Here is a 12,680-nt window from a genome sequence, read left to right as displayed (position 1 = left end):
GGGGTTTTGCCTCAGCAGTAGATACTGATTCTTTCTCAGTTAAAATTGACAGGAAAATTAATCTACAAACACCAGAGGTTTATGTCCAAAAAGGAGACAGAGGAGTCCTTTAACTTTGTTTGAATAAAGGGAGACGTTATGGGGCATTCCCCATGGGGTGTCTCAAACTTTTTGGGAGACGCAGCTCCATTTTATCCTAATTTCCTGGCTGCATTTTCCCTCTCTCTTTCCCCAGTGGCCGAGGTACTTGAGAGGTACAGGCTCCATAAGATGAGAAATATGTAAGACCCCCTTTTAATGTATATTTCCCCTCCCATTTTTCTTTTTCATTGTGTCTTTGATTTTTTTCTCTAAATCCAGAGATTTAGCAGTCTTGAGTGGGTAAGTCTGTGTCAATTAGTGGAATTCCTACGGAATTTATGGTTCCCCTCCTTGCTTCTTTCACATCTCTGTACCTGGCCTTATCTACTATCAGGCCCACAGTTTGTCTGTAAATACTTCCTTATCACTCCTTTCAGCTGATGCTTTTTGTGTTGTACTTTTTTTTTTTTTTTTTTTTTTAGGTATGTGTGTATTTGTGTGAGTAAAATGTTATTTTCTAATATTTAAAAAACACCTAATGGGTCATAACACAAGGTCGTCTTTTCAGCTGGGGGCTTGAAGCAAGGAGCTGCTTCATCAGAATTAAATTTGAGGTTAATAATCGTAACAAGTTCGCTTCGACAACCCTCCCCGAACGCACATTTCTCAGTACTTTCCGTGCCGCACGAGTAACAGAGTAACACGGCGCTGCATTTGCGCTTTGCCTCCTTCAGCGAGCCCGCAGCTGCAAGCTCAAACCACAGTCCTCTCCCTTCCCTCGGCCGATGCCACACTGACGCCAGCAGCACGGGGCCCGCAGCTATCGGGAGCCCGGGCAGCCCCGAGGGGAGCCAAGGGCACAGACAGCGCCGCGTTCCGCTTTCCCCGCCCTGCCCCCGGCAGCCGGGACGCGTCTGGGGCGGCGGAGACCCGGCACAGCGCAGGGACAGGCCGAGAGCCGCGGCGCTGGGCCCGCTGCGGCGAGGAGCCGGGCCCGGGCCCCCGCGGAGCGATCAGGGCGCAGCCCCCGGCCCGCTCCGCACCTCTACCCGCCCTGCCTTCCCCGCTGCCGGCGGCCGGGCGGCGGCGGTGGCCGCAGCCCCTTCCCGCGGGACCCGCCCCTCCCCGGGGCGGAGCGCGGCGGCTGCCCTGCCTCCCCGGCCGCGGCGGCTGTCACGGGGCGAGGGCCGCGCCGGGCTCCTGCGGGGCCCCGCGGCTTCCCTTCGGCCTGGCCGCGGCCGCCCGACGGCATCCGCGCTCTACCACCATGCTCAGGCGGATTCTGCAGCGGGTAAGGCAGCGAGGCCCGCCCCAGCGGCGAGGGCGGCGAGCCGTGCCGGCGCCGTGCCGGTGTCGCTTCCTGGTGCCGGCCGCGCTCGGAGCTGCGCTCCCCGCGGCAGAGCCGGAGCCACCGGCCCTGTCCGGCCCGTCCTGCGGCGCAGGGTCCGGTGAGGGCCGTCGCGGCCCCGGAGGCCGTGAGTTTGTCCGCCCCCGCCCTCTCGCTGGGAGACGGCCCGAGCCCCGACGGGACGGGACGGGCCAGGCCCGCCATCCCGGCTGGGGGCGGTGTCGCCTCCCGGGCTGGGCGGAGGTGCTGGCGGGCGGCTCCCGCGGCCGGGCCTGTCGGAGGGGCGAGGGGCGGCCCTGGCCGGCGTGGCTTTTTCCGTAACGCGGCGGGATCTCCGCCCGCCGCCTGCTCCCGCTCTCGCGGCTGCGGCCGCCCGCGCAGAGGGCAGGATAAAGGGAAGGCCGGCGTCGGGAGAGCCGCCGCCGGGACCTGCGGTGATGTCCTCAGGGGCTGGCAGGCAGCAGGCTCTTAACGCCGAGAGCCAGCCCGGCAGCCGCCGTCCGGCCGCCTCCCGTGTTTTAGGAACCGGCTTTTCCGGCAGCTCTGCCGGGCTTGGGAAGCCAAGTTGTGACACTCGTTTATGAGACCCTTCTCGCTTGCCCGGATCCCTTTGCCGGTGCTGGTCGCCGTGCGGCGGGCCTGCGGCTCGGGTGGGAGCTGCCGGGAGGCGCTGGCACGGGGCAGGTGCCGGCGGGTCCCGGCTCCGTGCGGCCGGGGGCTCGGCTGGGGGATGCACCCAGAAGGGTTGAGTCACGCCGGCCGTGGGCAGGCAGCGCTCCAGATCCCGTACCGCAGGAGAGCGGCGTCCGTGTCACGCTGGAGGCGTTCACGGATTGAGGGAAAACCAGCTGCTCTCCCCGTTTGATCCGCTGTTGCTTCCAAAGCGTGCTGTCTGTGTAACACCTCTGCGACAGAGTGTTTTATTGGAAACGCTGGCTTACTCTCCTTACCTGCCATGCAGAGAAGCGTTGCTACAAGAATGAGAGGGGAAATAAAGTAAGCCTAACACCAACTTTTTCAGTGTAAAACATACGTCAGATTATTTTTTGTTATAGACCCTAAGCAGGTGAAGATCTTGGTATATTTGGAGCTTTGTGTTTACAAGGAAGAGCTTCCTTCCTGAAGCTTAATGGGAAGCCCTGCTAACAAGCAGGAAACTTAGTACGGACCTAATTAAATATTGGCAGCAGTTAACTGGGTGTTTATTGATTCTGAGAAACACCAGGCCATGAAGGAAGGCTTCTGTGAGAGGAAAAAGCTTCATATAGTGCCAGAGGATATTTGTCCCTAAGTATGAATTCAGCTAAACACATCTTACAGACATCACATCTACAGTCAATGCAAAAGTTTCTGTGTGAGAAAAAGACATATTTTCCAAAAGATTGAACTAATAGTTGTTCTCCAGTTGCTCCTGAAAATTACGAGATTACAGGAGAATTTATTGTCAAGAAAGGTGAAACAGACTTCTTCCTGCCTAAAAATTAAATAGAGAAATGTCAAAATTTTTGAAGGTGTAAACTTTTTAATTGCTGAAAATAACTTTTGCCAAAAATAGACTTTTAAAAATTCACCTGATACTAAAAGGGGTTTTAGGTATTTTTGTAAAAATAGTGATTGCATGCACAACCTCGTACACATGTACCATTTTGACTTGCACTCTGGTTGGCAGACTGTGAAAAATACTTCTGCTGTACTTTGGTATTAAAAATGAACCCTAGGTTTATGTCAGATATTTTACTAAAGAACATAGTCATTAATATCTTTCATGTTTCTCATACAGTATTTGAAGAATAAGGAACTTCCTCTTGACCTTTTTATTGTCCATCATTTGTATAGCTGGCAAAAAACCACTGCCTTTCTGTCCCTCAAACATAGCTTCTTGCATATCTGTTTGGTTTGTTATATGTTTATAGGTGATGCCACCCTTTCTAGCCAGAGAGCTAGGCATTAATGGTGATATAACTTGAGTTATAAAAGCATGTTTTTTGAAAAAGGCATTCTTTGTTACATTATTTACATTCTTTATTACATTTTTTATTACTTTATTAGGCTGGCTGACAAGCTGCAAAGGAGGAAGACAACAGCTAAAGATATTATTTATAGTTTCTGATTCCTGAAGTTTCAAATCATCAAATATTTCTTTTTTATTCTACTTCTCTACCTTGATCACCTCTATTTCATCCACAGTTCAAATTTCTGTTTTTAAAAGCATCTTCACTGTGACTTTGAATGACATATTTTCAAAGTGGAAAGTATTATAATGGAAACATTGCTTGTTTAGTTTTTGAGGTTAGTATCTCCATGCTGTCATCACCTAGCTTCTCATTTTACGTCCTTTCTCTACAAGTTCTGAAGTTTTTTACAAGTTTCTAAATTTTATGTGTGTTTTCAACATGACATCTCAGGGATCCGCCTGTTTTGTATGTTTGCACCATAAAACTCCCTTTTGTACATTGTTGCCACGTCCTGGTTTCATGCATTGTTCATTATACTGATCTAGAAAAAGGTAGTTTTTCCCAAAAGGCATCTGCATGGAGTGTCTGAGACTTACCTTTCCTGCTCAAATAGTTTGATTTTTGTCAGTGGATTCCTTGGAGAGTGGTCTTTTCTTTATTTTGTTCAACTTTGATGCTGTCTGTGGACATTGTGTCATCTCTCCATTGTTAATCTACTCTGAGACAGTGGAAGTTGCCTATAGCCTGTTAAAGCAGAGCTCATTTCTTGTATTTTCAAGGAGGGGGAATTTATTTTCAGCTGGTAGAAAACTGATTACTGTGACCTCCTTCTGAGCCTTCTTCTCATTGCTCATGATTTTTTAGTGGGTGACTCATCTATTGGACCAGTGTGACGACTTTTACATTAGTTTTTTTCTCCATTATTTGTCTTTAACAGTCTACACCTGTTGACTACTGTGCTGTGTTTGGGTGATCCCTGTGCTCTTCTATTGCTTTCTATTTCTAACTAATGCTTGAGTTTTTGGTCTTGAGATTGTGGTGTCTGGGAGAGAACAGGGCTTTGCAGGCATTTCTGTACCTCAGGTAGTACAGTCACCTTTTCTCTTACTCCAGGCTTAGGCACAGAGGTATTTACTTATCTTGTCTGAAATCATTGCATCTCGTACCTGACTTATAATTTTCTTTTCACATTTATAAGTGCGGGGCTCGCTAGATAGCATATTTACTTGGATAGATGCTGAACTGCAGCTGTGCCTTTGCCCTCCCCTCAGAATCAAATGTGTGCCTCCTCCTGGGTACAAAGTGTGCTTGTGTGAAAAAAAGTTTTATGCCCTCTGAAGTCAGGAGTAATTTCATTTTTCAGAGTCATAAAGTAGTGTCACACTGCTTTAGAAGTAAATGGTGTTACTTTTCTGTATGGCAAAATATCCTGTTCCTAGCACTGAGAGTTCTTTGGCAACAAGGGCTTTGGCCCTCTTACCTTCTCATTTTTGTGTTCTGTTTGTTGCTTCAGGACCTTTTTATGGTTGTAGTAGTACCCTTAGTATCTGTATTTAAATCTGTGATGGAAAACCTGCTGAATCTGTATTTTTTTCACATTTCAAGGCTTTACATTATTTTTTCAGCGGTTTTAATTTATTCTGAATTTAAAATTGCTGAAAAGAGTATTCTGGCTGAAAGGAATGTAGCTATAGGCAGATAAAAGACTATGAAAATGATACGGTAGTGGTCTATATTTATTCTCCCTCATCTTAAAACATTAACTCAACTCATTCATTATATAATTTTCTATTCCTTTTCAGAAAACAAGCAGCAATCATTTTCATAATTTTTGTTGTTAATGATGTTTCTTTATATTAGGTTGCAGTTTTGAGAAAACATTATGAAGTTTAGCATATTACTTCTACAACTGTAGGGCTAGCAGTAGAAACATAGGCTTCTCTGTAGAGTAGAAAAATGTAATTGACAACTAGGAGACAAGTATGCTGGATCAGAGACTAACTTTGCATTAGTCTTTGAACTCTGGCTATGCCTTCAGCTGTCAAATGTTAATTTTGTAATTGTACATACACAGTAGCCTGTGTGGAAATTTTCTTTTTCTCTGGAGTTAGTAAGTAATTTATTTGCTCCCCTGTATAGGCCAACTGAAAACAAAGAACATAATTTTGAGTCCTTTCGTAGATTACAAAGTCCAAATTGTTCAATGTGTTGTTATTCTTTTTTGTTTAATGGGATGTGCTACCACAGTGGTACATGAGCATAGCATGACTGTATGCGTGAACTGATTTGATGATGCAATGGTCAATTAAAAAAAGACATTTGCAATGTCCCATTCCTTATTTGGTAGGTGAAGGATATTTAAATTATTACAATGTTGAAAGATATATTAATTTCATTTTTGATATTGGCTTCCTTAACATTCTTCCAAATTTTTATTTATTTTTTCTTATCCATTTTGCATATGGATACTATGAACTATAACTTGAAAGTTACTTAATGACCTCTTTCCTTCCTACTCTTCTTTCCGGCACATGACACTCACCAGTAAATGTTACCATTTGTACTAAGCTTTCTAAATCTAGCTTGGAATTATAGCTACTCTTTTCAAGAGCACACATTGATTTTTGAAAGGTTAAAAGGATTTTACCAGGTACTGCGTAATAATTTCTGTCATACTGTGCATGCAATAAGACATTCCATCCAGTGCTTATTAGTGTGATTATAGCATGTCTGAAGTGTTTCATAAAGCAAGTACTTTAAGCAACCATGGAGTAGTAACAGTGTACAGTGGAGTAATAACAGAAGAGCTTGCATCCTGAAGATTGTAATAATCTCAAATTTGTGGTGCTAGAACTAGCAGAATTAAATATGCAAATCTCATTGCAAAATGAAGTCAACTCTGGGGTTGAAATGGGATGGGCATTTAAAAATGTACAGAAGTGTTGTATAAGGAGTTATGATATGAGGTGAAGAAAATGTTATCTTAATTGTTGCAGAAGATTCTTGGTTTTGGGACAAAATGATTCATTAGGTATGCTGAAAGGATATATTAAGATATTGCAGAAGTGGAGGTAGATGCTGCCTAAAGACACAGCTGGACCATTTCTTAGTGCCATGAAACATTAGATGCAGTATTCTAACTAACCTGTCTTCCTGGGAGACCTGGCTTCAACTTACCATTTGTTTTAGATATTATTCTGCTGTCAATGGAACACAATCCACATGTTCAATACAAGTTACTTAACTTGTATTTCAAAGCTTTCCTGTGGGATGTGTGTTTCTGTGGGCAGCACTTGTTAATGCTGCAGAACGATTGGGGCAGGAAGGGAGCTCAGGAGCTCCCTAGTCTGAGCAGTGGGCACGATCAGCTTGGAGGTCAAGAGCAAGTTGCTCAGGCCTATCTCACACTGGAAAAGCTGTTCTTTACAATCAGTAGGAATCTCGCATTTCAGTTTCTGTGTTTTTGCTCATTTCAGCACTATGTGCTGCTTAGACCAGCTTGGCTTCCTCTGTTTGATGGCCTCTTCATGAGTGGTGAAGTGGCTGCTGTTTGGTGCTCCCAAAGCTGTCTGTATTTCCAGGCTGAGCCAGCCCTGTTCCCTCAGCTTCATCAGATGCTTCATCCTCAGATGTGTTGATGGCCTTTTGCTAAACTTGTGCTGGTTTATCAGTTTATCTCCTGGACTAGGAGTGCAGTATCTTAACGTTGTCCACTAGCTGTTGGCCAGTGGGGAATGATCACTTCCCTTGATCAGTTGGCTGCGCTCGTTGTTAACATAGTCCAGGCTTCTGGCAGCCACCTCTGCAGACAAAGCACACTGCAGGCTCTTGTTCAGCTGGCTGGCTGACACAAGGCTTCGGTCCTTTTCAGCAGAGGCCTCTGTTATTGCCAGGAGTTTTCCTTCCCTGGTACAGGACTCTGCATTTATCCCTGTTGAATTGCATGGGGTTCCCCTTGGCCTGTTTCTTCTGGCATTTCTAGGTCCCTCTGAGTGGCAGACCTGTCCTTGGGTGTATCAGCTGGTCCTCTCAGTTTGATGTCACGTGGAAGCATGAAGAATGTGCACCTGTGGTCCATGCTGGGATGTACCTTGTTTAGTGTCTGTATTAGTAACCCTGGGAAGAACTACCAATGCCTTCACTTTGACATATTTTGCATGTGTATAGAATCTCTGCTTGCCCCCTTTTTTGCCTCTCCTATTATCAACTTGCAGAGCTTGCACTGCATTGCCTATTCCTTTTGTATGCTGTGCTAGAAGGAAATGGTGTTTGTATTTTCTTTAGAAATACAATACAGCTAGAGTGAAAAAAACAAGGAGTAGGAAAACCAGAGTACATTGGTCGCTTAACTGATTACTTCAGAAAAGGTTGGAATAAGGAGAGATGGTTGTCTTCTCTTACTGTCACCAGTCCCCATAGCTTAGTGCTCGTCTCCCCACTTCACTTTGGCCAGTCTTCAGAGCCTTTCCAAAACTGAAATATATTTCACTGGGAATTAAGTTCTTAATCAGTAAACTTGACCTATTAATGCAGAATGTTTGCTATTAATGACATATTTTTTAGATTTGATAAATAGTAAAAGGCTGTTATCTTTGTTATCTATGAAAGTTGAAAACAGAACATTCTTTTTAAATCAAAGCAGGAAAATACACGTAATATTCAAAGAATGGGAATCATGTGTGCTGCAGATATCTTATAAGAGGTTATATAACTGATTTGCCTTCAAAAAAAGGGTCTATTTGAGCAAGAAAATTATTTTCTAGATAAGATTTTGGAGGCACCAAGATCAAGAAACTAAAATTGCTTATTTTATCTATGTCTGTAGTTTCAAATCGGAACTGTTGTTTTGATTTCAGCATATTCACAGGAATATATCTTTATAGGTTGTCTTACTGATTAGCATGTTATAACTTTACCACAGGCTTGATTATTTTTATTTTTTCCAATCACGACAGTGTACCTGCTTGTGTGCTTGTTGAATCAGCAGTTTTGATTTTCAGCCTTTCGTATATTTAAGGGCTTGTCCAGAATGCAGAAAAGTTATCAAGAAAGTAGGATGATAGTAGTTTATTAGTAATGAAACATTTTAGATTGTAATTTCTACTATTTTCCTATAGGATAAAGTGACCTAATTTAATATCACTGAGAGTAATACAAGGGCAGAGTTTAGCCAAAGTTTTTGTTTTGTAGTGTGCATTCATGAGAGGAAGTGGTTTAAAGTCCTGGCCTTTGCTTCTGGTATCTGCTTGGTTTTTTGTGGATGGAGAGTGTTGGATAGAAGTTTTTGTTGAAGTGTTGTGCTGAAAATTATATAATTGCTTGTCTACGTGTTCACTTCTTTTGGAGGGAAAATGCCTCTGTATTCCAAAAAGTACAAGAGAGGCCTTTGTATAGGATATGTGCTTTATTAAATAGATATTAAGTATTAAAATATAGATTTTCATTTTTGTCTCCCCCATTTATTTCAGACTCCAGGTAGAGGTGGGTCTCAGAGTTCGGATTCAGATTCATCTGCCACACCCGGAAATGCCGTGGACGTGAACAATGAAGGCTCCTCAGAGGTACTGTGCACCATACATGGGACTGGTGTCTTAAATATTGGATGCTTTTTCTCTGATCCATGGATCTGTTGGAGTAACTTTTGATGCCCTTCCTAAATATTAGCTGTACTAAACAAATACTTACAAATGTCATATTCTAAAAATTGTTTGTTATTTAAATAAAAAAGGAAGACTAGGTCATGTTTATGTATAACTATTAATTAGACTTATCTATCCAAGTAGTCATGAGCAATTCTTTCTGTAGTTCTGGAGATGAATTATTAAAATTAAAAGCAATGAGATGTAAACTTAAGACTCCTTGTTAATAAATCTTTCATGAGAGCTGCAAAAAACAAGGATTGACATTTTACTGTGCTTGTACTTCAGTTTCGCCTTGCTTCTTCTAAACTATAATATACACTGGAATCCTCTTCCTTCTTGTGAAGTATCAAATATATTGGGTTTTATTTGGTAGATAAATGCATTTAGAGTATAAATCCTATCTGTGTTTCATGTGCTGTGTGCCATACTTAATCAGCAGAGTAAGTTGTTACTCTTGCTGCAATCCCATATTTTAATGTCTTTGTATTTACACTGTTGTGTGACATTAGCTCTGAAAAACGCAAACTGACTTCACTGGCTGTTGAAGCTCATTTGTGCTAATGTAGATTACCTATGTTGAAAATGTTTTGAGCTTAACATACGTATACAATGTATATACAGTGTATGCAGGGCTAATTACCCGTATTACAATATTAAATGGAGCAAAGTACCCTTTCTTACACTGAAGAAAGTGTGTGATGATTCAAATACTCCTGTGTGTGATATGAGATAGGAGAAACTTTCACTTTGCAGTTTAAAATCCTGTCTTTGCATCTGCTTCTTTCTTCTTTCTTAAAGCCTTATTGCAGTCAATGTAATCAGACATTCCTTAATATTTTGCTGCATGTTCTACATGTCACACATTTTTGAGTCCTAATCTATTTTGTGTGCATATTTAACAATCCCTGAAGCAAATAAATATTCTTAAATTGCAGACTAAAATCTTACTACTTTTTTAGTTGATTAAGGCATAAAACCATGTAATGAGATGATCTCTTCTTTCTGAAGCTGGGTTAAAATGATACAGTTCTGTTAACACGAGTGCAGCATTGCTGACTGTAGGGCTTGTGGGTGCTGTAAGGTCCATCAGTACTGATGGAGTGGTATTTTCTTGATGTGGGATGAGCTTTCAGTGTGGGGTGTGCCTGCACTGTTGCCCCATTGGCTGTTCTTTCTCCTGAGTTGAAACTGGATCAGACCACAGGCTGCCTTCTCACTCTTGATATGGATGTGTTACATAAAAAAGTATCTTTTAGTTGTCCATAATTCCATAATTTCTTGCACTGAGTGTTGTCCTTAGTGTTGAATTTCAAAGTCTGTTTGAAACTGAGCTTTGAACCTGGTGATGGGTTTTTAGATTCACAAGGCTACTCAAATCTGTTAGCCTTCCTTTTCCCTCACAGTTCCATGAGGTCTTGTCTCTCCTGGAGCTTCTCTTCAGGAGCACTATAGTTGGTCTCTGCAGAATGTTTACTCTTTGTTTTATCATGCTATTCCTATCTGATTCTGCATTATTATGCAGTCAGAAGTCCATTAACTTGTTTTCACTGCAGTTTCTTAGCTAGATTTTCTAATTTGTATTGTTACAAGATTCAAATGGAGTATAATTGTGAAATCTGTGCAGATTTGTATGTTTCCTTTCTCCTCAAGCCTAGTTGAAATAAATCCTGATTTTTGAGAATTGTAGTATGAAACAGAAGGAGTGGGAAAATGTGAATTCAGACTGCTCAAATGCTCAAGAAGAGTTAAAAATTTGCTCGTATCCTGTCTGTGACCATGTTGGCACTTCAGGTCACAGGTAGACCTATAATGAAATCTTTTATTCACTGTTCAGTCTGCCCAAGGAGGAAACAAATGAGTCTCTCTTACCTTTGCAGCTTAGGTCCCAGTGCAACTGTCAATAGTACAGGGTTGCTAAATATTCCATGCTTGCAGCGAGTTTACCAGTGAGATGATGATTTCCTTAGTATAAAGTAACTGTGTTAACTAGACAGGTTTGCCTCAGCCTCTCCTGCTGCTGTTGCAAACTTGCTTATTAATTTATGGAGGCATTTCTGCAATCTCACTGCACCACTCCTCCCTCTTCGTCTGAAACATCTGAGCACCCTTACAGGAAACCTTGTGATGGACGTGACGTAATGCCTTGTAATGCTCCATTCATGATTTTTTATGCAGCTTGTTTCTCTGTCACATGAAGGGGGCACCAAGAGTGTAAGGAAAACACATAGTAGTATGCAGCATGGTCCTATTTTTTAAGGCATGTTTTAGATTTATTTGTTTTCATGTCCTTGATAACTCTTCCTTCTTGCTTTCTCTATGGTATTGCTATGGTTTATAAAAGTTCTCTCTCCAAAAGGAAAACGGACTTTTGATTTTGGTGATTGTAGAGAGCTTTCAGAATAAGAATTCAAACTTTGATTCCAGATCTGCATTTTTTTGTCTTTATTAGTTTCTGAAAAACAAATGTACATTTCACAGGGCTTCATCTGTCCATTGTGTATGAAAGTGTGTGTAACTCCCACTGATCTGTCTGAACATTACCAGAGTGAGCACACTGGGAGAGAAGGAAGACAGGAGCTTCGTGACCTCCCAGCTATTACTGTGGGTCTTGTTTATTTTATTTAAATAGCTTTGGTGATGGGCTGCTTTACTACATATTTTCCTGATGTCAGCCTTTTAAATTGTTTCTTTTGATTCCTTGCTTAAACACAATTTGATCTCATATGCATGATTTGAAAGTATACATTCAGCAAAAGAATTAATTCATGTCTAGACTTCTGTTTTGCAGTTGTCTGTGACATGAAACACTTGCAGTATTGGAAGACTTGCAGTCACTGATATATACACTTTTCTTTTACAGCTTTTGCATGATTTTCTTATAAAAAAGGCTGTTTCCTTATTTGATTATCTTCACATCAGACTCGGTATTGTGATAAACTAAGTGTTGGATCAGGCACATCCTTTCTGAAAAGAAATGTTTTGAGGTCTTATTAGATAACTTTTTTAAACCAATTTCTAGTGCAAAATAGGTACATTGGGTAAAAGAGAACAGAGGGTGGTAATATAAAAAACTCAGAAACTTCTCTTTTTGAACACATTTAAGACTTGCGTATTGCAGCAACATTATAAAAATAATTAGAAAAATAAATTTTTAATAGATAATCTTGCTGGGTTTTTTATGCCCCCAATGAAATGCAAAGGCTCTTCCAATTAGTAGATGTAAATTGTAGTGTATTTCTAAATTCTTCCAGTTGTGTAGTGTAAAACCACACACTTAAAACAAAATGCATGGTTTTATGGTCCAGAACTAGAAGAATTTAGATTCTGGAAGTTAGCAGCCTCCAGCTGCACAAGGCTATCTGATTCTTTTTGCTGTAAACCTTGAGAGAGTAGATTTGACTTCTGGGGGTAGGCAGTTTGCTGTGCACTAAATGGGTTTGTACAGAGGTGAAGTTTTACATTGTTTCTGCCAACCTTACTTTTGATGACTTTTGAAATATAAGTCTTTATTCTAGGATGTGTGTATCCTGTGATTTTATTGTTGTTGTTATATTTGTTGTTCTATTTGCTAGGTAGTGCCTTTTTCCTTCCTTATACTTTATGTGTATTTACAGTGTATTTCTGAAGGGAAAACTTCAAATTGTTGGATGTTAT

General features: G+C 41.8%; 1 protein-coding gene across 14 annotated transcripts in view; it reads left to right on the top strand.

Annotated features, from left to right (window-relative positions):
• The window catches only part of EEA1 (early endosome antigen 1), a 334,518-nt gene that overhangs the window by 98,884 nt on the left and 222,954 nt on the right, over positions 1-12,680 (top strand). For 5 of the 14 annotated variants that reach the window (XR_014952308.1, XM_085570235.1, XM_085570237.1 and 2 more), the window contains exons 1-3: positions 1,241-1,372; positions 8,853-8,945; positions 11,505-11,627. Coding sequence is in view for 12 of the 14 variants with exons in the window: in XM_085570235.1 (XP_085426361.1) it covers positions 1,349-1,372; positions 8,853-8,945; positions 11,505-11,627 (240 nt within the window). In the remaining 2 variants the exon portion in view is untranslated. Of the gene's footprint in view, positions 1-1,240; positions 1,373-8,852; positions 8,946-11,504; positions 11,628-12,680 lie in introns of those variants that run through there. The other 9 variants (XM_085570232.1, XM_085570231.1, XM_085570230.1 and 6 more) reach the window with 3 other exon arrangements.

This window comes from Lonchura striata, chromosome 1A (genome assembly GCF_050655825.1).
Source record: "Lonchura striata isolate lonStrDom1 chromosome 1A, ASM5065582v1, whole genome shotgun sequence".
Taxonomy (NCBI): Eukaryota; Metazoa; Chordata; class Aves; order Passeriformes; family Estrildidae; genus Lonchura; species Lonchura striata.
This window is presented reverse-complemented; position numbering and strand designations above follow the sequence as displayed.